Source organism: Hylobates moloch, unplaced genomic scaffold (genome assembly GCF_009828535.3).
Source record: "Hylobates moloch isolate HMO894 unplaced genomic scaffold, HMol_V3 SCAFFOLD_14, whole genome shotgun sequence".
Classification (NCBI taxonomy): Eukaryota; Metazoa; Chordata; class Mammalia; order Primates; family Hylobatidae; genus Hylobates; species Hylobates moloch.
Window position 1 is genome coordinate 15,456,285 of NW_026652289.1, and position 25,552 is coordinate 15,481,836.

At 38.6% G+C, this 25,552-nt stretch overlaps 4 protein-coding genes across 4 annotated transcripts; 2 read left to right on the forward strand and 2 right to left on the reverse strand.

Moving 5' to 3' along the window:
• Positions 1-5,651: 5,651 nt before the first annotated feature.
• Positions 5,652-5,926, reverse strand: LOC116481759 (keratin-associated protein 20-1). The gene has a single exon (XM_032174649.2). The coding sequence runs from the start codon at positions 5,894-5,896 to the stop codon at positions 5,726-5,728; it is 171 nt and encodes a 56-aa protein (XP_032030540.1). The 5' UTR covers positions 5,897-5,926; the 3' UTR covers positions 5,652-5,725.
• Positions 5,927-6,818: 892 nt separating this feature from the next.
• Positions 6,819-8,686, forward strand: LOC131381100 (keratin-associated protein 6-1-like). Its single transcript, XM_058427189.1, has 2 exons — positions 6,819-6,907; positions 8,410-8,686. Exons 1-2 carry the CDS (start codon positions 6,819-6,821, stop codon positions 8,684-8,686), a joined length of 366 nt encoding a protein of 121 aa, XP_058283172.1.
• Positions 8,687-21,129: 12,443 nt separating this feature from the next.
• On the reverse strand, positions 21,130-21,276 carry LOC116482201 (keratin-associated protein 22-1). The gene is given in 1 exon segment (XM_032175475.1): positions 21,130-21,276. A coding segment is annotated over 1 exon segment (147 nt).
• Positions 21,277-23,503: 2,227 nt separating this feature from the next.
• Positions 23,504-23,818, forward strand: LOC131381196 (keratin-associated protein 6-2). Its single transcript, XM_058427731.1, has one exon. It carries the CDS (start codon positions 23,532-23,534, stop codon positions 23,718-23,720), a length of 189 nt encoding a protein of 62 aa, XP_058283714.1. The 5' UTR covers positions 23,504-23,531; the 3' UTR covers positions 23,721-23,818.
• Positions 23,819-25,552: the final 1,734 nt, after the last annotated feature.

Consider the following 25,552-nt stretch of genomic DNA (forward strand, 5'->3'; position numbering starts at 1 on the left):
TCCCTTTTGAAATGGGAATGTTCACTCAATGTCTATACCCCCATTGTATCTTGGAAGCAGATAACTTTTTTTTTTTAATTTTACAGGCTCATAGGTGCAAGGGATTTGCCTTGTCTCAGATGAGACTTTGGAGTTTTGAGCGAATACTGGAATAAGTTAAGACTTAGAGGGTCTGTTGGGAAGACATAATTATATTTTGCAATGTGAGAAGGATATGAGATTTGGGGGAGGCCAGGGATGGAATGATATAGTTTGGCTATGTGGTCCCACCCAAATCTCATTAATACCCATTGCTGGAGGTGGGCCTTGGTTAGAGGTGTTTGGATCACAGAGGCAGATTCCTTATGGCTTGGTGCTGTCGTTGTGATAGTATGATAGCAAGTGCTCATAAGAGCTGGTCATTTGAAAGTATCTGGCACCTCCCTGCTCTGCATTTGCTCCTGCTTTTGACACATGATGTGCCTTCTCCCTCTTCACCTTTTGCCATAATTGGAAGCTTCCTGAGCCACCCCCCAGAAACAGATGCCACCGTGCTTCTTGTGCAGCCTGCAGAACCATGAGACGATGAAACCCCTATTCTTACAAGTAACGCAGTCTTAGATATTTCTTTACAGCAATGCAAGAATGGCCTAACACAGTTCCTAGTGTCTACAGTTGTCCTGGTGCTCTGGTGTGTTGGGAAAGCTGTTCACTTGCATGCAGTCTTTTGATTCCCATTTAATGCTGTAAAAATGGGTCTCGTTCCTGGAACACTTCCTTGCCAAAAGACAAAAAGCCTATAGGGCTGAGCATGGTGTCTCCTGCCTGTAATCCCAGCACTTTGGGAGGCTGAGGCAGGTGGATCACCTGAGGTCAGAAGTTCAAGATCAGCCTGGCCAACATGGTGAACCCCATCTCTATAAAAATAAAAAAATTAGCTGGGCGTGATGGCGGATGCCTGCAATCCCAGCTACTCAGGAGGCTGAGGCAGGAGAATCCCTTGAATCTGGAGGTGGAGTCTGCAGTGAGCCGAGATTGCACCACTGCGTTCCAGCCTGGGAAACAGAGAGAGACTCCGTCAAAAAAAAAAAAAAAGCCTATATAATCAGTGCCAGGTTTATCATCTTATGTGGGGATACATTCCCTGTTTGAAGCTCAGTGTGTGCCTAAGATTGTAAGTCAATGGCTCTCAGGCAAGACGTGCTCCTAGCTTTCAGTATCTCAGACTCCATGGGTGATGGGGAGGGGTCCTTTTACTGTGGCTCCAGAGGGGCGTGCATAGTCTCATTGCCTTGTGTGGCAACCTGGGGACCTGCTAGCTATGAGGGATGGGCACACACTGTTGGAGATGCTCTCACCTTGTCTCTTCTGATGTGAGTAAAAGCATTGCTCCATCCTGTGCTTGATGCTGTTGTGTTTCCCTTGGCAACTCTGTTACCAAGATGCGGTGGGCAGAAGTGTTTGGACTTTTATTCCTAATGCTGGCATTGTGATGAGCTTTGCTATCCTCCGGGAAGTGGGAGTCCTCCTCTGGTATTGAGAACCCGGCACAGTGTTGTACACACCATAGAGTGAGGTATTTGCATAAAGCAGCTGAAAATGGACACAAGGAACACATAATTACATATGTGAGTTTCAAATTCTGTTCAGAAGGCAGCTGGATGAAGCAGGTGCCTAATGCAGAGAGCAAACTCCTCTCTCTTTTTTCCTTTTTTTCAGACACGGTCTCACTCTGTTGCACAGGTTGGAGTGTAGTGACATGATCTCGGCTCACTGCAACCTCTGCCTCCCAGATTCAAGTGATTCTCCTGCCTTAGCCTCCCGGAGTACCTGGGATTACAGGTGTGGACCACCACGCCCAGCTAACTTTTGTATTTTTAGTAGAGATGGGGTTGCACCATGTTGGCCAGGCTGGTCTCCAACTCCTGACCTCAGGTGATCTGCCTGACTCGGCCTCCCAAAGTGCTGGGATTACAGGGCATCAGCCACTGCTCCCAGGCCACAGAACACCTCTCTCTAGTGAAAGAGCTTAGATTCTCTCCACGAAGAAGCTATGGATCAGATTAGGCTTTAAGATGAACAGCATTTGAAGTTACTTCTCACTGACAGGCTGGATAGCAGATGTAAGAAGCAAAAGAGGTGGATTTGAAAAAAGCGAATAGAGAAGACACAGTGATGTGTCTAGTTGACTGAAACATAGCTACACAATGATATTCACATGTAATTGCTTGAAGGATAGCATAGCTAAATATGGCTGAAGTAATGCATATATACATCATGTATTAAGCAGTTATTGTATTCCATTTTGAAGAAATGGTTTTGATCTGTTTAACAGAATGATCAAACAGTGATGCATATAATTTGTTTCTCAGTCTATTCACAGTCATAATATAGATGAGTGAGACACTGGGAATGTCCATATTTCCTCTTATGCAAAAGCTATGCTCTATCCTGAGTACTCCACACAGAGCATACAAACAGACAGCCAATACTCTGGGCAAAATAACTTTACTTGTATATCAAGACTTTTGTGATAGTTCATTCCTACTTCCACATTCTGCTATAAAAAATAAGAAATTCTAGAAAGACATGAAATTTTCAACAATATTCATTGTCATTCATTTATTTATTCAAAATATTTATTCAACTATTCTAGCTGCAGGGCTGTGATCCTTTACCAATGATAGTGTGTGGAATAATATGTTTTTTATTATTCGTTACTTGAGAATGTGTCAGTTAAGCAAGAGACTTTGAGAAAAATCCACTGTATCAGATAAAACACTGGAGGAGGATATTTTAAATCAGTTGCTGATGTAGTAAAATGGGGCTTCTTAAAATGTGGGAAAAAATACATTTCCCACATCATGCCATTAAAAGTTTTAAAAATAATGAATACTTTTCTTTGAACTCTCTGGAGTGCTTGCATCACATGTGTTGATATTTAAGAATATTGTGTGAATCATACATAGAATGTTGAGAAACATTGCTCCTCACTGATGTTTTATGAATTGGAGATTCCTATTCCTTATTATGTTGGCTTGGAGAAGAAAGCGAGAATAATTAAGGCCAGGTGCAGTGGCTCATGCCTGTAATTCCAGCACTTTGGGAGGCCAAGGTAGGTGGATCACTTGAGGTCAGGAGTTCGAAACTAGCCTGGCCAACATGGTGAAACTCAGTCTCTACTAAAAATACAAAAAATTAGCCAGGAATGGGGGCGTTTGCCTGTAATTCCAGCTACTTGGGAAGCTGAGGCAGGAGGATCGCTTGAACCCAGGAGGTGGAGATTGCAGTGAGCTGACATCGCACTACTGCACTCTAGCCTGGGCAACAAGAGTGAAACTCTGTCGGAAAAAAAAAAAAAAAAAAGCTAGAATAATTCAAAAAAGCAGTTTTGTTTTCTTTAAATTAGAAATTGGATGAACAAGGTTAATATGTCCCAATGTAAGTGAAAGGCAGACCTGAGATATGTGTTGTGCACTTTTGCTATAGAACTGAGAGGAGCAGCAAGAAGTGTGGAATGCAGAATGGACAATTTCTATCCCCCTGAAGGCACAGATCTGAATGAGACAACCTAGCTGTGGGGTTTTAGAAAGATAGCCCTAGCATATGTTAACGGGAAATGGGACTATTATTGTGTGAAATGACGTTTTTCTTGCTTATGTATAGGTAATAATGCTGCCTGTAGGTACATTTGAAAGTAGCTTTTACACCCATGTTATTATAATGCACTGATGATTATATGCTTATCTTTTATTAGTATTATTATTATACTTTAAGTTTTAGGGTACATGTGCACAATGTGCATGTTTGTTACATATGTATCCATGTGCCATGTTGGTGTGCTGCACCCATTAACTCGTAATTTAGCATTAGGTATATCTCCTAATGCTGTCCCTCCCCCCTCCCCCCACCCCACAACAGTCCCCGGAGTGTGATGTTCCCCTTCCTGTGTCCATGTGTTCTCATTGTTCAATTCCCACCTATGAGTGAGAACATGCAGTGTTTGGTTTTTGGTCCTTGTGATAGTTTACTGAGAATGATGTTTTCCAGTTTCATCCATGTCCCTACCAATAAACATACGTGTGCATGTGTCTTTATAGCAGCATGATTTATAGTCCTTTGGGTATATACCCAGTAATGGGATGGCTGGGTCAAATGGTATTTCTAGTTCTAGATCCCTGAGGAATCGCCACACTGACTTCCACAATGGTTGAACTAGTTTACAGTCCCACCAACAGTGTAAAAGTGTTCCTATTTCTCCACATCCTCTCCAGCACCTGTTGTTTCCTGCTTTTTTAATGATGGCCATTCTAACTGGTGTGAGATGGTATCTCACTGTGGTTTTGATTTGCATTTCTCTGATGGCCAGTGATGATGAGCATTTCTTCATGTGTTTTTTGGCTGCATAAATGTCTTCTTTTGAGAAGTGTCTGTTCATGTCCTTTGCCCACTTTTTGATGGGGTTGTTTGTTTTTTTCTTGTAAATTTGTTTGAGTTCATTGTAGATTCTGGATATTAGAAAATTTTATTTAAGAACTGGCAATGCACAGATTTGGAGTTCTGTTTCTAGATTCATTTCATTCTAATTACTGGAAAAGATATATTGTTTGCTGTATTCATTAAATCATGATACAAACTTTTAATCCCATTATCTAGTTGTATAACTGGTTTTTTAAATTTCCCTAATAAATATGGTTTCCTTAATGTCAATAGTTTATTTTTACAGATTAACTGAGAAGTTTGATTTTCATACAATGTGGTCAAAACTCACTAAAACTCTTTCGTTTGGAAAAAATGTAAAACCCAATTAGAATATTCTGTTATCAGGTATAAATAGTACACAAATACCAGTTTTATAAAGTATACAACTAGATAAAATTTAGTAATATTACAACAGAAACAATCTTGAATATTCATGAAAAGATGCTCTCTCCCAATATAGCAGCATGCCTAGAATACTTTAGGAGCTGTTGCATGAATGCATTGAAATATGAAATGAACTTCATTATCAAAATCACCTATTATAAAGAGATTTCCTGTGAAGACATCCAGGTTCCCAGACATGGCACAGCACTTCCTTTATACCATTTCACGCTGGATATAGGATCTATATCAACAACATCAGGCAACTGAAAGGCTTCATAGTGATAAAGCTACCAGAAGGCAGACAACTTGGAAAACTTATGGAAGCCACAACTTAAAATGTGTGTGTGTTTCTGTGTACTCTGGAGAAACAAGGACCGTCAGCAGCATGCAGCCACCAGACTTAGGTGTGTAGCTTGTCAAGCTACAAGTAGAAATTATTTGAAGAGAAAGCAATCAACTGTGTCCCTACGGAAGCTCCGTTTTAAATAGTGTGAGAAATATATAGAAGGACAAAAAATAGGAAAATGAAATAAGATGTAGTGTCAACCCCTTGGGATAGTAATTATGCACCGGTTTCCATCTTACCGTCATCCACATGCAAAGTTGACAATGAAAATAATAAACATGAAAACACACTATATTTGCAAACAGACTAAATTTATTTAAAGGACTTAAGAATCAAAGGGAAAATTTAATTGCATTTTAAAACATATTCTTTATCATCTTGCACAACAAAACCAGAGAAAGATAGCATCTGTAGTTCTTTGATAATAGCCTAGTTTAGGTTTCTGCTATGTTGAAGACACAGGATCAGATGAACAAGAGCAGCATGAGAATCCAAGTTTCACAAGCAGACAAATATGGTGAGCTCTAGAATTGTTCAGTAGAAACCATATGACCAATATCTTCCATAGCAAGATGGGCAGCAGTAGCCATTTCCATAGCCTCCATAGCCACGATAACCACAGCCATAGCCACGATAACCACAGCCATAGCCACAGCCAAGCCCACCATACCCATAGCCACCATAATAGTTGCTGTAGTAAATCATGGTGTCAGAAATGGATGGTTCAGGTGTAGAAGAGGATGTTCTTGAATTTGAACATCTCCATCTTCACTGGTCTTTTATACTTCCTCAGTAGTAGGTGTGGCAAATCACAGGCAATGTTGCTCTTATTATGAATTATTTTGGGTTGACCGCTAACACCGCCAAGGCAACACTCTCATAAATCTCTTATTTCATTAGGCATAGTGAAGCCTTCATAGCTAGCATTCCTCTAGTGTTGTGTCAAGATTTTCACAATCAAAGAATGTGATTTGAATGATAGATGTTTTTTTTAACCTGGTTTTAAAATCCTTTTTTCCTGAGAGCACATACTAAAATTTCATGATGAGATTCTATGAAATAACAGAAACTATGCAAATCTCATCTGATTCAAATTGGTTTTGACTTGTTAATTCCCTCATATTCATCTACCAGTTGCAGTTGAAGAAGTCTGTCTGCATGGCTTTGGGGAGCTAGACGTGCCTAAGGGGCAAGTCTTTCGAGTATGAGATCTGTAATATTGCCCAATATTTCTTCAGAGATAGAACAGTTTATCTCACTTTGAATTCAGGTAACATTTTTACAAGATACAACTTTACAAACCTATGAATACACTTTATTTTACTGTTATACCAAATTCTATCTTGATTCATTATTTCCACTAAATGGCAAAACATTTATTCCTGTCCCTTCCAGGTAAACGCAACAAAATACAATCACTTTCTGGTTGTCAGTATTAAAATACAATTGCAGTAAAGACATTACCACTCCTCATTCTCTGCCTGATGTGTGCTTCGATGTGCGGTGGTATGCTGTTGGTTTTGAGGAGGACCATACCTGTTCTGCACTGACACCTGTGCGTGGCGTAACACATACTGCCATTTTCCATTGCCATAAAAATAAAACTCTGTTCAATCCATTACCTAGCATGAAGTGTCACATCCTTGGGTCTCTACAGCCAGAACAGTCTTTGGTTGTAGTAAGGAAATCAATGAGTCTCCACTCAGATCCACCTGGGTGAGAACCAATCATTGTATCTCCACCTGCTTGTGCTATGTGCTTGGGGGAACTCGGTAGGACTTGCCCCTTCTCAGTAAAACCAGGATGTGACTTTCTGTGTTTTTAGATGTACATCCTCAGTGCAGAGTTTCTCTTCCCTTCAGCTTCAAAGACATAATGCCCCTAAATGAGAACGTAAGCATGCCTGAGTTCTCTTACCCAATTGATCAACTCTCTACTGAAGCTTCTATCCAGAAAAACAGGGATGGGATGAAATAAATAAAGACAGCAAAATTTATTCTAGTATTCTGGTTCCTACTATGAACCAAACACTATTCTAAGTGTCTGGTATGTATCAAAAGATTTGATTCTCTAAATTTCCTTGTGGGGTAGGTATCATTATTACAATCCCATTTGCAGATAGGGCAGCTGAAGCATGTAGTTAACAGTGGTCAGACAGCTATGGATAGTGGAGGTAAAATTTGAGCCTAGAAAGCTCATTACAGATATTTTACTCTTATTTACTATATTCAACTCACTCTTATAAAGTCATCTTACTAAGAATATAAGTCTAGAGGGCTATTTGACTTAATCATTCAATTTAGCTCTGATCTTCACTGCTTTGAAAAAAGATTAGGCTATAGTAACATGTTCCTCATAGTCTCATATTTTGCCAAAGACTTCTTGTTTGATGGTGGAAATATAGTAGGTTGCATGAAAAGATATTTCTGCCAGTATTATTGTTTTAAATATGAAAATACCTATACTCACTTTTGAGCCAGAACACAAATATAACAAATGCCTTGAAATTTCAGGAAAATTTTTATAAAAATACAGTTTTATAAATAAAATGAAATCTCATTGATTATGAATTTGAAACTATGGGAAAGAACTATTGTTTTAAAACAGTCACAAAAGGAAATATTGATATGAGAAAGAAAAGTATAGTTTTCTCATGCCTGGTATTTTAGAATTTCAAACTATTGGCTTTGTGTCAACAGTCTCTGGAAGCTGAGTGATACTTTCTGGCTTTGAAAAGAAAACCATCTCTCATGCGAAAATGAGAAGAATTCCTAAAGGAAAACAATGGGTTTGGAGCAGCAGGGAAGAGATGGAGAAACTCAAGGTCAAGGGAGATTACCATGACCTGTTGAACGTCAGCAAAAATAAGGTTAAATTATTGGTTGTTTAGAACAGGTCAGTGTGTTTACTAAAATGCTATTTCTTGCCATAAAGCCTGGTTGGAAAAATGGTAATTTGAATGTCTGGTGTGAGTAGAGTTTTAAAGATCAGACAGTTGACGCTCATTAAAGATGCACAAATGTTTCAGATGTGGCTAAACAATAGAAAATGTTCTAAATGCCACAAAACCACGATTGAAAACAAATTACTCATGCTGGTCCTTCAAATTAGCCAATGGCATGACTTGTGTGTGGTTCCCACCTACACTGAGGCATATAAAAGGCCCTCTGTAGGGGAAGTGTCCATACTGAAGTCGCCTACACTTCCTCCTACCCAAGGACAACCTCCACAACCAACACCATGTGTGGCAGCTACTACGGAAACTACTATGGCACCCGTGGCTATGGGTGCTGTGGCTATGGAGGCCTGGGCTGTGGCTATGGAGGCCTGGGATATGGCTATGGCTATGGAGGCCTGGGCTGTGGCTATGGCTCCTGCTGTGGCTGTGGCTTCCGCAGACTGGGCTGTGGCTATGGCTGTGGCTATGGCTATGGCTCCCGCTCCCTCTGTGGCTATGGCTATGGATGCAGCTCTGGCTCTGGCTACTATTATTGAGGACGCCATGGGAGACTCTCACCCTCTATCCTGTGATACTGAGATTCACTAATTCTGAAGCCCACATGTTCTGAGATTTTCCCTTGAGTGATGATATCCTGCAGTGGAAGTCTAATATGGTCCGTTGTTGAGCTACCATCTAACCTACAAATATCTTGAATTTCCATCATGAAATGGGATAAAGTAAAATTCACCTGTCAGTTCGCCTTTCATCAGAATGATGGTGTCACAGCATCTGCCTTGATGACTTTTATGATGGAGTTTTTTCTCTGTTCACCTAATAAACACATTTAATCCAGAAAAGAAACCTGGTGTTTATGTCAATCATTTAATATTTAAAATTTCTTACCAATAGTTTTTGTTTCGGTTTGCATGAAAGCTAATAATTAAATTCTTTGGGAGATATTTTTCTTACAATTTCTAGAGAGGTTTCTTTACCAATTCAAAGTTCAATTGTTTTAGAAAAGTAACCTTTTTAATAAATTTCAGTTTCCTCCTTTGCTTCTACGGGAAGAATATATGTTGTGCTGAGTAATTCTCAATACTAAATTAAGTACATATCATTTATATGTTGGGTTATGCATTGCCTGCTGTCTGTCACATAATAAAGAAAAAATTTAATTTTCCCAAGCCTTCTTGTGCATATCTCCTAAAATAAATGAATGCTTGTTACTATATCCTTCACTTTGAATCTTCCATTTTAAAGAAACTATTTTTTAATGAGACATAACCAAAGAAATAGTTTTATAATCTGGTATGCTCTAAGCTAGTAATAGGTTATAAAGCTATTTGACCTGCATGGTGGGCCATAGTAATTAAATAAAAACACGATTTCAGGTATAAACCGAGAAGCTTCAAAGTCTCACAAGGCTGCAATTCAAGATCTTAAATGGGGCTGTGATTGTACCCAGGGCTTAGCTGGGGAAGGATCCATTTCCACGGTCATGCCTTTGTTAGCAGAATTCAGTTCCTTGCAGTTGTAGGACTAAAGGGCTCATTTTCTTGTTGGCCATTTGTTGCAGTGCCTTGCAAGCTATCTTTTGGAGGCTACCCTCAGCTCCAAAAGGATGTTCACAGTTCCTTGTCAAAGAGGTTTCGAAACATAATTGCTTGTTTTGCAAAACCAGCAAGGGAGGGCAAGAGACTCCAGCAAGATGGGTAGTACAGTCTTATGTAACGTAATCACATAAGCACACATAATCATAAACATTCACCATATTCTATTGGCTAAAAGCAACAGGTCTCACCCTCACTCACAGAGAGGGGCTTACACGAGAGTACTGACATCTGGAGGCAGGAATCACGGGGCATGTTGATTCTTCTCATTGCAAATTCAATGCATACAGTAGTTTTCCCTTAACCATAATTTCAGTTTCTGCAGTTTCAGTTACCCAAGATCAGCCACTGTGAGAAAATATTAAAATATTTTGAAAGACAGAGAGAGAGAGAGAGAGAGAGATGGGTGGGGAGAGAGAAAGACCGTATTTATATAACTTGTTTTTACAGTAATTGTTATGCGTTCCTTCTATTATTAGATATTGTTGTTAATCTCTTACTGTGACTGTTTTGTAAATTAAACTTTATCACAGGTATGTGTGTATACAGAAAAAACATACTATATATAGGCTTTGTTACTATCATGGTTTCAAGCATTCACTGGGCATCTTGGAACTTATCCTTTGGGATAAGGGGGGACTACTATACACCCTTCATAATAGGAATTAGGAAGTTGTCCTTCATTTTAAGTGCTCTTTGACAATTTGTACAATATTGGGATTGCTTTGTCTTTAAATATTTGGTAGAAGTCTCCTGAGAAATCATCTGGGTTTGGGCTTTTTTTTGTTGTTAATTTTTATTTTTCTTCTTTATTTAAAAACTCTGTTCCTTAAAGTCTTTTTTAAAAAAACTTTGGCCGGGCGCTGTGGCTCACACCTGTAATCCCAGCACTTTGGGAGGCCTAGGTGTGCAGATCATGAGGTCAGGAGATTGAGATAATCCTGGCCAAGATGGTGAAACCCTGTCTCTACAAAAAATACAAAAATTAGCTGGGTGTGGTGGTGGGTGCCTGTAATCCCAGCTACTCAGGAGGCTGAGGCAGGAGAATCGCTTGAACATGGAAGTCGGAGCTTGCAGTGAGCCGAGATTGCGTCACTGCACTCCAGCCTGGGGAGAGAGTGAGACTCAGTCTAAAAAAAAAACCCAAACAAACAAACAAAAAACAAAAACAAACAAAAACACTTTTATTTTAGGTTCGGGGTACACATGCAGGTTTGCTACTTAGGTAAATTTGTGTCACAGTGTCATAGGGGTTTGTTGTACAGATTGTTTCATCACCCAGGTAATAAGCTAATACCCATTAGTTGTTTTTCCTGCTTCTCTCTCTCCTTCCACCTTCCACCCTCCGCTAGTCCCCATTGTGTGCCCTCTATGTGTCCGTGTGTTCTCATCGTTTAGCTCCCACTTATAAGTGAGAACATGCGGTGTTTGGTGTTCTGTTCCTGGGTTAGTTTGCTGAGGATAATGGCCTCCACCTCTACTCATGTCCCTGCAAAGGGCATGATCTTCGTTTTTATGGCTGCATAGTATTCCATGGTATATGTGTACCACATTTTCTTTATCTAGTCTATCATTGATGGACATTCATGTTGATTCCAAGTCTTTGCTATTGTGCATAGTGTTGTAATGAACATATCCATGCATGTGTCTTTATAATAGAATGATTTATATTCATTTGGGTATATACCCAGTAATGGGATTGCTGGGTCAAATAGTAGTCCTGTATTTAGGTCTTCTAGGAATCACCAAAGTCTTCCACAATGATTGAACTAATTTACATTCCCACCAAGTGTATAAAAGCATTCCTTTTTCTCCACAACCTCGCCAGTATCTTTTATTTTTTGACTTCTTAGTATTAATAATAGCCATTCTGACTGGTGTGAGATGGTAACTCATTGCGGTTTTGATTTGCATTTCTCTAATGAACAGTAATGTTGAACTTTGTTTCATATGATTGTTGGCTGCATATATGTCTTTTTTGAGGAGGGTCTGTTAATTCTTTTCATTAGCTTTAAGGGAATGAATCTGTTTATGATTTCTAAGTTGAAAGGTGTCCATTTTGGTCATCTGCACTTCTCCAGGACATTATCAATTTATGTACATAGAGCTCTGAAACCCAGTCTCATATAGTGTTTCAAATGTCTTCTGTTTCAATGTTTATTTCCCTCTTACTATTAATTTTGCATATGGTTTTTCGATTTTTTTCCTTGATCAAGTTAGTAGTTTACAAGTTTTGTTAATCTTTCAAATAATAGCATTTCATGTCATTACATGTATTTTTTTTCTTTTTGTACCTCATTAATATCTCCTCTATTTATTATTTTAATCTCTGTGTATTTTTCATTTACTTAATTGTCCCTTGGGAAATATTTGAGCTAAAACATAATTCATATAATTAATGAAATATAATTAATATTTCATAATATTAATTTATTTTCTTCTATTTTTACTGATAACTCATCAGTGCTATGAATTGTTCCTAACCACTTTAAAAATATTTCTCATAGGCCCTGTTACAGATTATTTAAACTATCATTAATTATTGAAAACTCGTAATTATATTTGTTTGTCTTCTTTCAACCAAGAACATTTTTTTAAATATAAGGCTTGCTACCTTCCAGGTTAAAGGATTTTTCTGTTCTTTGTTCTTGTTAGTAGTTATTAATATTGTTGTGTGACATCAGAGAGTACCTTTCCCATTATTTCTGTTTTATAAAACGAATCTTTTCTGCCAGACATTATGTATGACCTTTGTGTGGATGTTCTATGAGAACTGGAGAAAAAAGGTATATTATTTATTATCAGGGCATAAAGGTCATTATTATCAGGGCATAAAGGTCAATCTATATAAATGAGAGCTACCTTTTGAATATATTGTTTAGATCTTATCTCTGCTTGTTTATTTTTTCCACTTGATCTGTCTTGTTCCAAGAGTGCTGCTTATTAGTGTGTTTCTACTTATGTCTCTCAGTGGCATGTATCTGGTATCTGTGTCTACATAAAGGGGGTCTTAGCGTTATCTGGTGCATAAATATACATATATATATAATAGATATCTTGTGATTTGCGTGTCTGCTTGTTAAGTTTTCTTCTTTATCACTTTTAGTGCCTTTTCCCTCATTTCTATTTATCTGATAGTGGAGTTGTTATGTTTTTTATTGGGACGTTTTTCCCAGACACCTTTGTGCATGGCTTTAATTTTGCATTTTGAAATCATTTTGTTTCAGGTGTTTATATAAAACGTATAGTTAGGCTTAGTTCAGCAGCCAAATTTAAAATGTTTATTTTAATTAATTAAATTCACATGTATTGCTATGACTGGTATGTTTGGTCCTATTCTTTATGCTTTAATGAATACCCACAAAAATAAAAAAAAAAATTTAAATGGTATTTTGATGGTTGGTAGTTATATTAGTGGCTATCTGGTTACCTTTGTATATATACTAATTTTCATGTTCTCTGTTCCCTCTTTTTAAATTTAACATTTTATTATCTGACACAATAGCTTATATTAATATTATTTAATTTCCTCTCTTGTCTATGAAACAACAATTAGCTTGTTCTCTTTTCCTCTTCCATTCTTCTTCTATTACCCCTTTATCATTTAGTTGGGTTATAACTACTTTTCCATCACAAAATATTTATGTATTATTAATCCTCGCATCTAATCCCTATATTTGGTAGCACACCAAATTCATATCATCACACACATACATACACACATATATTCACACCAAAACACATATGTTTGTATCCCCACACACTCACAGACACACACGTACACACATATATATTCAATACTTTGCTTAACACTTCCCATTCATCCCTTGATTGGATGATGCTCACCCTCTAGGGTGTTACTCTGTATGGGCTTGTGGATGCAAAAATGTCTACTCTTTGTATGTAGGAAACTGTTGTTCTAATCCATTGACACATGGAGGGCAGCTTTGTTAAATATAAAGATCTTGGATAATGCTTTCTTTTATTAGGTTCTTTAAATGCTTTTCTTTTTGTCTTTCTTTGAATGTCACTTTTGAAAATTCTGATTAATAGCCGAATTCTTTTCCTATTGTAAATTATGTAATTGTTTTCCTGAGAGCTTTGAGTGTTTGTTTATCATTGAAATCTAATATTTTAATAGTATTCATATTATAATTGGTAATCCTAGATTAATATTCACTGTCCCTATTTAGGACATGTCAATAAGAAATTCAAGTGAAAGAAGAAAACAAAACAAAACAAAATTAACACCCAAAATATCATGGCTAAACTGTGAAAAGTAAAGACAGAGGAAAAGATCTTGAAAGCAGCAAGAAAGGCCAGGTGCAGTGGCTAACACCTGTAATCCCAGCACTTTGGGAAGTGGAGGTGGGAGAATCCCTTGAGGCCTTGAGTTTGAGACCAGCCTCTGTAAGATAGTGAGACCCCGTCTCTAGTAAAATTACAAAAAATTAGCCAGGAGTGGTGGTGCTAGTCTGTAGCCTCAGCTACTTGGGAGGTTGGGGCAGGAGAACTTCTTGAACCTGGAGGCAGAGGTTGCAGTGAGAAGAGATCAAGCCACTGAATTCCAGCCTGGGGGACAGAATGAGAACCTGTCTCAAAAAAACAAACAAACGAACAAACAACCCAAAGCCACAAGAGTTTTGAGTTTTACTTTTAAGTCCTTAATCCATCTTGAGTTAATTTTGTATAAGGTGCAAGGAAGGGGTCCTGTTTCAGTTTTCCGCATATGGCTAGCTAGTTCTCCCAGCACTGTTTTTTAAATAGGGAATCATTTTCCCATTGCTTATTTTTGTCAGGTTTGCTGAAAATCAGTTGGTTTTAGGTGTGTGGTCTTATTTCTGAGTTCTGCAGTCTGTCCCATTGAACTTTGTGTCTGTTCTTGTACAAGTACTATGCTGTTTTGATTACTATAGTTTTGTAGTATAGTTTGAAGTTGCGTAGCATGATGCCTCCAGCTTTATTCTTTTTGTTTAGGATTATCTTGGTTATTTGGGCTCTTTTATTGTTTCATATACATTTTAAAATAGTTTTTTCTAATTGTGTGACGAATGTCAACAGTAGTTTCATGGAAATAGCATTGAATCTATAAATTACTTTGGGCAGTATGGCCATTTTCACATTATTGATTCTTCCTATCCATGAGCATCGAATGTTTTTCCATTACTTTGTGTCCTCTCTGATTTCTTTGAGCAGTGGTTTGTAGTTCTCCTTGAAGAAGACTTTCCCTTCCCTTGTTAGCTGCATTCCTAGGTATTTTATTTTCTTTGTAGCAATTGTGAATGGGAGTTCATTCATGATATGACTGTCTGCTTGTCTGTTGTTGATGTATAGAAATGCTAATGAATTTTGCACATTGATTTTGTATCCTGAGATTTTGCCAAAGTTGCTTATCAGCTTAAGAAGCTTTTGGGCTAAAACGATGAGGTTTTCTAAACATAACATCGTTCTTCAGTACGCCAATTGCATTTTTCAGCTCCAGAATTTATCCTTGACACTTTTTAATTATTTTAATCTCTGTTAAGTTTATCTGATAGAATTCCGAATTAATTCTTTGTGCTATCTTCTTTTTTTTTGAGTTTCCTCAACCCATCTATTTTGAATTCTCTCTCTGAAAGGTCACATATCTCTGTTTCTCCAGGCTTGGTTGCCAGTGGCTTATTTAGTTTATTTGGTGGTGTCATGTTTTCCTGGATGGTGTTGTTGCTAGTAGGTATTTTTCAGTGTCTGGGCATTAGAGAGTTAAGTATTTATTGTAGTCCTCACTGCCTCGGCTTATTTGTAGCTGTCCTTCTTGGGAAGGCTTTCCAGATATTTGGAAAGACCTGGGTGCTGTGATCTAAGCTGTTTCTACTTTTGGGGGCACCTTAAGCCCAGTAATTCTGTGGTTCTTGCAGACTCATAGAAGTACTGCCTTGATGGTCTTAGACAAGATCTGGGAGAGTTCTCTGGACTACCAGGCAGAAACTCTTGTTTTCTTCTATTTTTTTTTTTCTCCCAAATATACAGAGTTTTTGTTTCTATTCTGAGTCACTAAAAGCTGGGGGTGGAGTGACACAGGCACCACTATGGCCAACACCACTATGACTGCACTAGGTCAAACCTGAAGCTAGCGCGGTGCTAAGAGTCTCACCCAAGGCCTGCTGTAACCACTCCCTGGCTACTGCCTATGTTTGTTCAGGCCCTGGTGCTCTTCAATCAGCAGGTGGCAAAGCCAGCCAGGCCTGTGTCCTTCCCTTCAGGGCAGTGAAGTTCCCCAAGCCTCAGGTGGGTCTAGAAATGCCATCCGAGAGGCAAGGACTAGAGTCAACAACTTTAGAAGTTTTCCTGGTATTCTATTGTATTGTGGCTGAGCTGGCACTCAAACCACAACACACAGTCCTTCCCACTCTTCCCTTCCCTTTCCAAAGATGAGGAGCCTCATCCTGTAGCCACTGCCACTCCTGGCCATGAGGAGTATTGACAGAGTACCTCCTATATTCCCCTCAGGCCCAAGTTTCCTTAAGTCAGCTGTGGCGAATGCTGCCTTGCCTAGGACTCACCGTTTAGGGCAATGGATTCCTCTCTGGCCTGGGACAGGCCCAGCAATGCCATCCAAGAGTCAAGTCTTAGATTCAGGGACCCCCAAGAGCCTGCTTGGTGCTCTATCCCTTTGTGGCAGTGTTGGTACCTAAGGTGCGAGACAAAGTCCCCTTTATTTTTTCTTCTGCTTTTCTGAAGCCGAAGGAGTTTTGCCCTGTAGCCACCACAGCTGGGAATGTACTGAGTCTCACCTGAAGCCAGCAAATCTCAGAGGCTCACCAAGGCCCTCAATGTAGTACCTGGGTACCACTGCTAGTTATCCAGGACTCAAGGCCTCTTTAGTTAACACGTGATAAATGCTGGGTCCTTTCCTGCAAGGCAGTAGTTTCCCTTCTGACCCAGGGTGTGTCTAGAAATGTTGTCTGCAAGCTAGCCCCTGGAAAGGGGGCCTCACAACTCTGCTGCCCTATTCTGCTGTGGTTGAGCTGGCATCCAAGATACAAGACGAAGTCCTCCCCTCAAAGAGAAGGAAGAGGACTCTTTTGGAGCTGTGAGCTGTGTAGCCCCTAAGGTTATGGAAGAGATGAAGCCAGCATTCCCTTCGCTGCCCAAGCGGTGTCTCAGTATGTTGCATTCTCCCCTCCCCCCCAGTCCACTGGCTCTTTGCCTGGTTCAGCCCTAGGACTTTCCTAGAAGTTGCATTCCTTATGGCCTTGATTGCCTTTCAAGTTTCCTTAGAGAGAGAGAACACTTTGGCCCTTGATGGAGAGGTTTGCAGGCACTCAAGTTTGGACCACTGGGATCAGCGATTCCTGTCTGGTCAGGGCTGGTGTAAATGCTCCCTTGTGCCCATGAGTGTCAGCTGAGTTTGCCCTGGCTTTCCTTTCTGCTCTAACAGAACAGCACTGAGTTTAATGCCTCACGATTGCTGTGTTCTGTGTCCTCCAGCAACCAGAGATGCTCTCTGCACCAGGCTGCCCTTGTTGGGGATGTGGGGAGGGTTGGCATCAGCAATCCAGGACTGTCTCTTCTATCTGTTCAGTACCTCTTTCAGCAGTATGAAGTTAAAACCAAGTACTATGAGTGTTTACCTTATTTTTGGTTCTTATGAAGGTGTTTTTTTTTTTTGTGTGTGTAGATAGTTGTTAACTTGCTGTCCTTGTTGGGGAAGGGGAGGCAATTGGTGGAGCTTTCTATTTTGCCATCTTGCTCTGCCTCTGACTCTCATTTATTTCTTTAAGCATGGTTTCCTTTTGTACTTTGAACATATGTAAATGGCTAAAATATTTGTCTGGTATGTCTGCCATCTGGATGCTCTCAGAGACAGTTTCTGTTGCTTGATTTTTCACTAGCATATGGGTCACGTCTTCCTGTTTCTTGCATCTTCTCTCTCTCTCTCTCTCTCAACTGGACATTTTAGATTTTATATTGTAGAAACTCTAGATATTCTCTCCCCCCTACTCCAGAGCTTGTGGTTTCCTTATTTGCTTACAGACTAGGCTGGGCTATGTTATTGGGTTCAGCATGAAACTTTTGATGTTATTCCTTAAAAGGCACAGCTACAGCATGTGTACTGTATTTCTGAGGTTTTGTCTGAACCCTTTTAGATTTTCTCTTTCCTTCCTCTCTCCGATAAGCAGTTGGACTTTGTTGGTATTACACTCAGCTGTTAGGCACAATAATTTTTAGGGGATTGTGTCATTATTTTTGACAATGCTCTTGGATATAAACTGCTTCACAATCTGATTCAATTAAATTTAGACTCATAACACAATTTGAGCATAAAATTCATAATTGTTGTTTATAGTAGCTCTGCTGTATCTTAGATCTCTTGAACTTATTCATCTTATAACTGAAGGTTCATACACTTTGAATAACATTTCTCATTTCCCCCAATTTCCAGTCTTGGCAACTACCATACTACTCTGTGTCTTACCAGTTTACTAACAGAGTAGATATTAAGGGTTCTCACCATAGGGGTGGAAAAGGTAATCATGTAAGGTTACAGATATATTAATTAGGTTGTTTGTGGTAATTATTTTAATATATATGTGTATGTGTGTGTATAAAATCCCATTGCATATATTAAATACATACATTTTTATTTGTCAATGACACCTCAATAAAGCTGGAAAAAATGAATAAATTTGAATTCTTTGTCAAAGTTTTTGAGGCCAGTCTGAAATCTGCTCTGAACCCAGAAGGGCTTCTCCTGGCTATCTTTTCTGGTTCTCTCTGATACACTTGCTGGCCTATGGTTTAGTTGGTTGCTTTCAGGGTATATTAGTCCATTCTCACACTGCTGATAAAGACATACCCGAGACTGGGTAAGTTATAAAGAAAAAGAGGTTTAATGAACTCACAGTTTCACATGGCTGGGGAGACCTCACAATCATGACAGGAGGCAAAAGGCACATCTTACATGGCAGCAGGCGAGAGAGAATGAAAGCTAAGTGAAAAGGAAAACCTCTTATAAAATCATCAGATCTTGTGAGACTTATTCACTACCACGAGAACAGTATGGGAGAAACCACCCGCATGATTCAATTATCTCCCACTGGGTCCCTCCCAAAACACATGGAAATTATGAAAGCTACAATTCAAGGTAATATTTGGGTGGGAACACAGCCAAACCATATGACATGGTGAAACCAGTTTTCTCTTAACTACTTATCACCAAAATCGCCATTGTTTCAAAGTATAAACTTAAGTTAAATCTTCTACACACTCTTCTAAATCAACTAGTTCACTTGAGAAAAGATTCAGATCTCTATGTTCTTATGGCTTGCCTTTTGCCTGTGCAAAATATTGAAGCAACTACTCTAGAACTGTGAATAGGAACAACTACTTGCTTATTCTCTCATAGAGACATAGCATCATTACTAGCACTCTCTGGGTTTGGGCAGTAGCTTCTAGTTTTTTAAGCTTGCAATATCTGTCATGAAAAATCTCTCTTATGAATGATCAGGGTGGTGGAGAGAGTGATAGGAGCTTAAGATAACTGGCCTGTCATGCCTTTGGTAGATCCCTGGCACTAAAAGTGGGAAAAAGGTAGAGGAATAGAGACACATACCTCTTGGTCAGATTCATTTGGACTTTAGCCACTGCCACACAGAACTGGACAGCCTGAGATAATGCTAATCACCCGCACACAGAGGAGAGATACTGTAGCCTTTCAGATGGGGATAGAAGAAGCACTATAAATTGGTCTCACTACCCAGAGTGGTGGGTCTGTCATGGTGAGCTGGAGGAGGAAGTATTAAAAGAGCTGATTGTGAACAAGTGAATGAAGTCTCTCACTAACCCTATATTTAGTAGATTTTCTTGAATAAATGTGTCTTTATTTGCTGTGTGGCCTTAGGATAATTACCAAAGACTTTAATTTTTCTAAAGTATATAGTAAGTCTGATGAGGGCCTGATATTTGATGAGCAGTTTTCTGAGTATGATGGGTTATTGAGTCCAAAGTCAGGTTTTACAGAGTTCTTACTCTGGCTTTTTTGACCATGCTAAAATAGGACATTCTGGGAATCTGACTCCTAAGATTCCTGCCCACTATGGCAGGACAAAAGCCAAGGCTGTGACAAAGATGCTTTCTTCAGTCTCCCTTCAGTTTCACTGCCTGTCAATACTTGGAGATGTCAGAGTGATACGGCTCTATATGTTGTCTGTCTTTAATTGATGAAGAATTAAAAAAAATTCTTTATTATTGTTTCATATAGATGTTTTAAAAAATCATGTATTTGGAAGCTAGTTAAGAGTTTAGCTAACTTCATACTATAATAGCCATTAACAAAGTAATTTTGTATGAATATTTTATTAGTTGTAGAAACTCCAAATTCTGACATTAGTCACTAACAGATTAGAAGATATTTTTGCTTTATATTTTTATCAATGTCGACTGATAAATAATAAGTAGAGTGAATAAAGAACAGCTTTGCTTAACTTGAGCACGGCTGGCAAACAGAAGTCTATATTTTTCAGCTTGTATTTTGGGTCAGACTTGTGTTTTCAAGAAGAAAGTATTACCTGAGGTAGCAGATACTGACCTTGATAAAAGGTTCACAGAAACATACTTAAATTTGATGGACTCACTGTGGCCACATGGGAATGACACTTGGAAGTGCTGTCTATGCAGCCACCAGGCATAGGATGAGTTCAAGAGTATATTTTTTCAGAGTTAAAAGAAACAGCCATAATACAGGATTTAGAGAAAAAGTTACAGCTATCTAGAGCCAAAAATGCAACTAAGTATCAAGAAATGTAATGTATGTGCAACAGAATAAAGTGATGAGAAAGGAGGTACTATTTTTGCCAATGATTTTAGTCAAACATTGGATACACTGAAGATGAGGCTTTGACAGATCTAAGTAAATTATAGTACCACTTGGCTCTGCCCATGAAAACACATTTTATCAAAGTACTATTGGTCAGACCTAACACATCCACATCATCAACTGCAAGTTTCCAATGGGTCAGCAACCTTACATATGTGCTTATGAACACACACAATCACAAATAATATAGGTAGTCTAGATAAATAAATATAGGTAGGAAAATGCTATAGGTTTGCAAAATAGATTACCTTTGATGAAAAATAAATTCAGACTTTTTCCCAAATGAAAATGCTTAAGATTATTTGTACTTAATCATATACTAGTAACACAACATCAAAGGTTCTTTTTTTGTTTGATTAAATTGTTGGAACTTCCAGCTAATTGATCAAATAAATTCTGACATGGCAATGTGGGCTAAATTTTAGTTGTCACTCTTTGAACAGAAAAAGACATCGTTATTATAAATAACACGGGAAGAAAACATATCTTATAAGAGAATGGCCTAAACAGATCAGCAATCTCTAATTTCTCAGAAGCAGCCAGAAAACCAAGATCTTTCATAACACTATGGGCAGTAGCAGGCATAGCCATAGCCACTATGACCACAGCCATAGCTGCAGCCCAAGCCTCTTTTGGCATAGCCCTGGCCACCATGGTAGTTGTTATCAAAGCTCATGGTTTCAAGAAAGGTAGGCTCAGTTGTATAGCAGGATCAGATTCTAGAGTTTTAAGTTTATAGAGTTTTAAGTTTAAAGTTTTAAGCTTATAATAAGGGCCTTAAATACCACGAGTGGTATGTGGGACAAATCACAGGCACTGTTAGATTCACATTCCACACTAATTAGCATTGAAGCCATCTAAAATATTCCTTGTAACCAATACATCCAAGACAACATTGCTGTTTCTCAGGAATGTTGGATATAATGAAATAATGTACCTTTAATAAGAGATCCTTCTCCTATTTTGATGACTTGTTTATTTCAGATGTCAAATTTAAACTACATTACCAGCAACCAAGAGTAACCCACATGGCTTCCACTTTTTGTTGTTGTTGTTGTTGTTGTTGTTGTGAGACAGAGACTAGCTCTGTTGCTTGGCTGGAGTGCAGTGGCACAATCTCACTGCAACCTCCACCTCCTGGTTTCAAGTGATTCTCCTGTATTCTCTGCCTCAGCCTTCTGAGTAGCTGGTGCGTGCCACCACGCCCAGCTAATTTTTGTATTTTTAGTAGAGATGGGGTTTCACCATGTTGGCCAGGATGGTCTTGATCTCCTGACCTCATGATCCGCCCGCCTCGGCCTCCCAAAGCCTGGGATTATGGACGTGATGGCTTCCATTTTTCAAAAATCCTACTTTCACCCAATAATATCCTTCAGCCTATCTACATATATATGCAGACTTGGGAATAAGAGTGTAGCTCCAAAGTGATAAGGGAGGATGATAAGTGTGTAAGAGAAGTCATGGTGGCAGCATTCACTTGTAAAATGTTGAGTGATAAGGTGTTTCATCACTTTTTGTGGAGCAGTATCATTCACTTTGGTTTATACTTCACATGTAGCTATCATTTTATATATGATTCTAAACCGTGGCAAAGACTTTGATTTTTGACTTCATTGATTCTGGGTATATAGTAAGAAAAGGACTTCTATTAAAAATCTGAATTTTAAAACAATTCCAGAATTACTCAAGATTTATTGGCATCATGACTCCCTGAGATGGCACATGACAAGAGTTACATCTCTTCCCAAATGTATAACCTCAATCTACATATGAGGAAACCTCAGACAGATTCAATTAGGGAATATTCCACAAAATATCTGGCTCTCTAAAATTGTAAGGTCATAAAAGCCAAGACAAGACGAATGAACCATGAGCAATTAGAGGTGACTAAGAAGTACAAAAACCAAATGCAATGTGAATTGGATCCAAGAACAGAAAAAAAGAACATTAAAAGAAAAATGTGAATAGTGCTACAATGAACCATGGTCCTAGAACTTAAAATAAGTTAATAAAAACAGAAAAATGGTAAAATAAAGTCTGCAGTTTAGTTAAGAATACTGTACACAGTTAATTTCTTTGGTTTGATAAGTGGATTATGGTTATGAAAGATATTAATATTAGGGGATGTTGAATGATGGATATATGGAAATTTTCTGTACTATTTTGACAACTGTCTCTATGCCTGAGATTATTTTAAGATAAGAAGTTAAAAGAATATAAAACTACTGTTCCATTTCATTGACTTGGTAATTTATTAATTCTTTTATAAATCAAGAGAATAACTTACATTTTCTTGTTCTTCCATAGAGGTTGAACATAAAGAAAAATCAGACTCACTGGTATAAGCAGAAAAATACAACAATTTTTTCTCAGATCTGGTTTTCTAGAATTTTTAATTAGTTGAATTATTAACAACAACATGGCTTTAGTGTAGAAGAGACACTAAATCCCTGAGAAAAATATTATTTGGATAAAGAGAGAAGAAATACTAAAAAGGCAAAGTTATTCTTTGTGGAATGTTGTGCAAAAGAGTAAAATTAATTGGGGTCTAGAGCAAATAAGAGTGTAACTAACAAAAGTCTGCTTTCTTGATGTAAAGGATGGCTATAGAAGGTTAAAATGAAAGTCTAGTTTGAGGCAGGATTGTATGAGTGAGCGTGTGAGGTCTCCTTTCATCAGAGCCCTCAATCAGATAAGGGAAGCCCAAATTGCAAGGCCAAACAAAACAAGCCTCCTTAATACCTCTGAAGCATTATCTTACAATTGAGAAAAAACAAACTAATTATATTAGTTAAAAAATTAGCCAACAGTATGCTACCTCTGCTGGATCATTCCCATCCTGAGGCATATAAAAGGCCTTCTACAGGAAGTATCCATACTGAAGTCACCTACACTCCTTCCTACCCAAGGACAGCCTCCACAACCATCACCATGTGTGGCAGCTACTACAGAAACTACTATGGCGACCATGGCTATGGGTGCTGTGGCTACGAAGGCCTGGGCTATGGCTATGGAGGCCTGGGCTGTGGCTATGGCTCCTGCTCTGGCTATGATTATGGCTATGGCTCCCGCTCCTTTTGTGGCTGTGGTTATGGATGCGGCTCTGGCTACTACTATTGAGGACACCATGAGAGACTCTCATCCTCTATCCTGTGACATCGGGATTCACCATTTCCGAACCCCGTATGCTCTGAGCTCAGGGCTGGATGAAGATTATCTTATATTAAAAGTTTCTTATGTGATTTATCTGAAGACTTATCCCCCACCCCCAGTACCCTCTGGATCTAATATTTTCAACTTCCTTTTCTGCATTTAATGCATGAAAATTAAAATAATGTAAAATTCATCCTATGAACTCCTGTGGTCTCTCATCAAGATGATGCTGTTATAGATCTTGCTTTTTGATTTTCATGCAGGAACTTATTTTCTGTTTTCCTAATACACTTTTTCAATCTGGAATTACCATCCTGATTTTCTTTTCATTAATATCCAGTATTTATCTTTTTAGCTTTTTTTCCCTATTTATGTTATCCTAACAACATCTCAACGTATCCCATGTTATCACTGCTTCAATAGAATAGAAAACCAAGCATGAACAGAGCAGAAAACCGTGCATCATTTATGGGTTGATTATTTGCATATGAAAATCATTTACTGTCAAACTTGTTCTATGTAGTTCATATCACAACTCTACATAAATAATTTATATTTATAATCTAAATAACCATAATTAAGTAGCATTTATTAGCCATTTAGCATAGAGCAATCACTGTGCCAAGTTTTTAATGTACATCATCTCAAATGAGCCTCAGAATAAATGTATGATGCGTTAAAATTTTCCCCATTTTCCTGTAATCCCACCACTTTGGGAAGCTGAGACAGGTGGATCATTTGAGGTCAGGAGTTCAAGACCAGCCTGGCCAATATGGTGAAACCCCGTCTCTATTAAAAATACAAAAAAACAGCCGGGGGCCGTGGTGGTGCACACCTGCAATCCCAGCTACTTGGGAGGGTGAGGCAGGAAAATTGCTTAAACCCGGGAGGCAGAGGTTGCAGTGAGCAGAGATTGTGCCACTGCACTCCAGCCTGGGAGACATCTTTTTCTTTTCAAGAAAAAGAAAAAAAAAATTGGCCAGTCATGGTGGCTTATGCCTGTAATCCCAGCACTTTGGGAGGCCAAGGCAGGCGGATCACAAGGTCAGGAGATCGAGACCATCCTGGCTAACACGGTGAAACCCCATCTGTACTAAAAATATAAAAAAATTAGCCGGGCTTGGTGGCGGGCGCCTGTAGTCCCAGCTACAGGAGAATGGCGTGAACCTGGGAGGTGGAGGTTGCAGTGAGCTGAGATCGCGCCACTGCACTCCAGCCTGGGCAACAGGGCAAGACTCCATCTCAAAAAAAAAAAAAAAAGAAAAAAAAAAAGAAAAAGAAAAACAAAGTATCCCCATTTTAGAGCTGAATAGAAGTAAAGAGAATGGAGTAACTTTCTCATTGGCAGGTGTGACAAAAGTGATATTTCATACCCACCTGTTTGTTGTCTCTTTGTAGATTCATCTAAAGTATTTATTTTCCTTGACTCTAGATAATTGCAGGGATTGTTTAACCACTAAATGCAAAGTTATCTCCTGGGATAAGCTTAGTTATTACTGTCATTTAATGTTATTCACTGAAATTAAAATTATCTGAAGAAGAATTTTTTTACCTCTTTACCCAACGAAAATCTTTAATTCCACTTTTCTCTGCTTTTTAAATTTATGCTTACCACTCTATTTATGAAATTTCAGCTCACACATTAGACATTTATAATCTTTTATGCACATCCCTTACTTTTTGCCACAATCTTTTTATGCCTTTTCTCCAAAATCTAGGAAAATTTCTCAATCCCTTTTCCCCATCTCATCTCTTATTAACTTTTGTCCCTTCAGCATCTTTTTCTTTAAATTAACTTT

Coding starts and splice junctions, on each gene's coding strand:
- LOC116481759 (XM_032174649.2), bottom strand. CDS start 5,896: ATGATTTACTACAGCAACTATTATGGTGGCTATGGGTATGGTGGGCTT.
- LOC131381100 (XM_058427189.1), top strand. CDS start 6,819: ATGAAGTGTCACATCCTTGGGTCTCTACAGCCAGAACAGTCTTTGGTT. Junction 6,908..8,409: donor CTCCACTCAGATCCACCTGG/GTGAGAACCAAT, acceptor CTCCTACCCAAG/GACAACCTCCACAACCAACA.
- LOC131381196 (XM_058427731.1), top strand. CDS start 23,532: ATGTGTGGCAGCTACTACAGAAACTACTATGGCGACCATGGCTATGGG.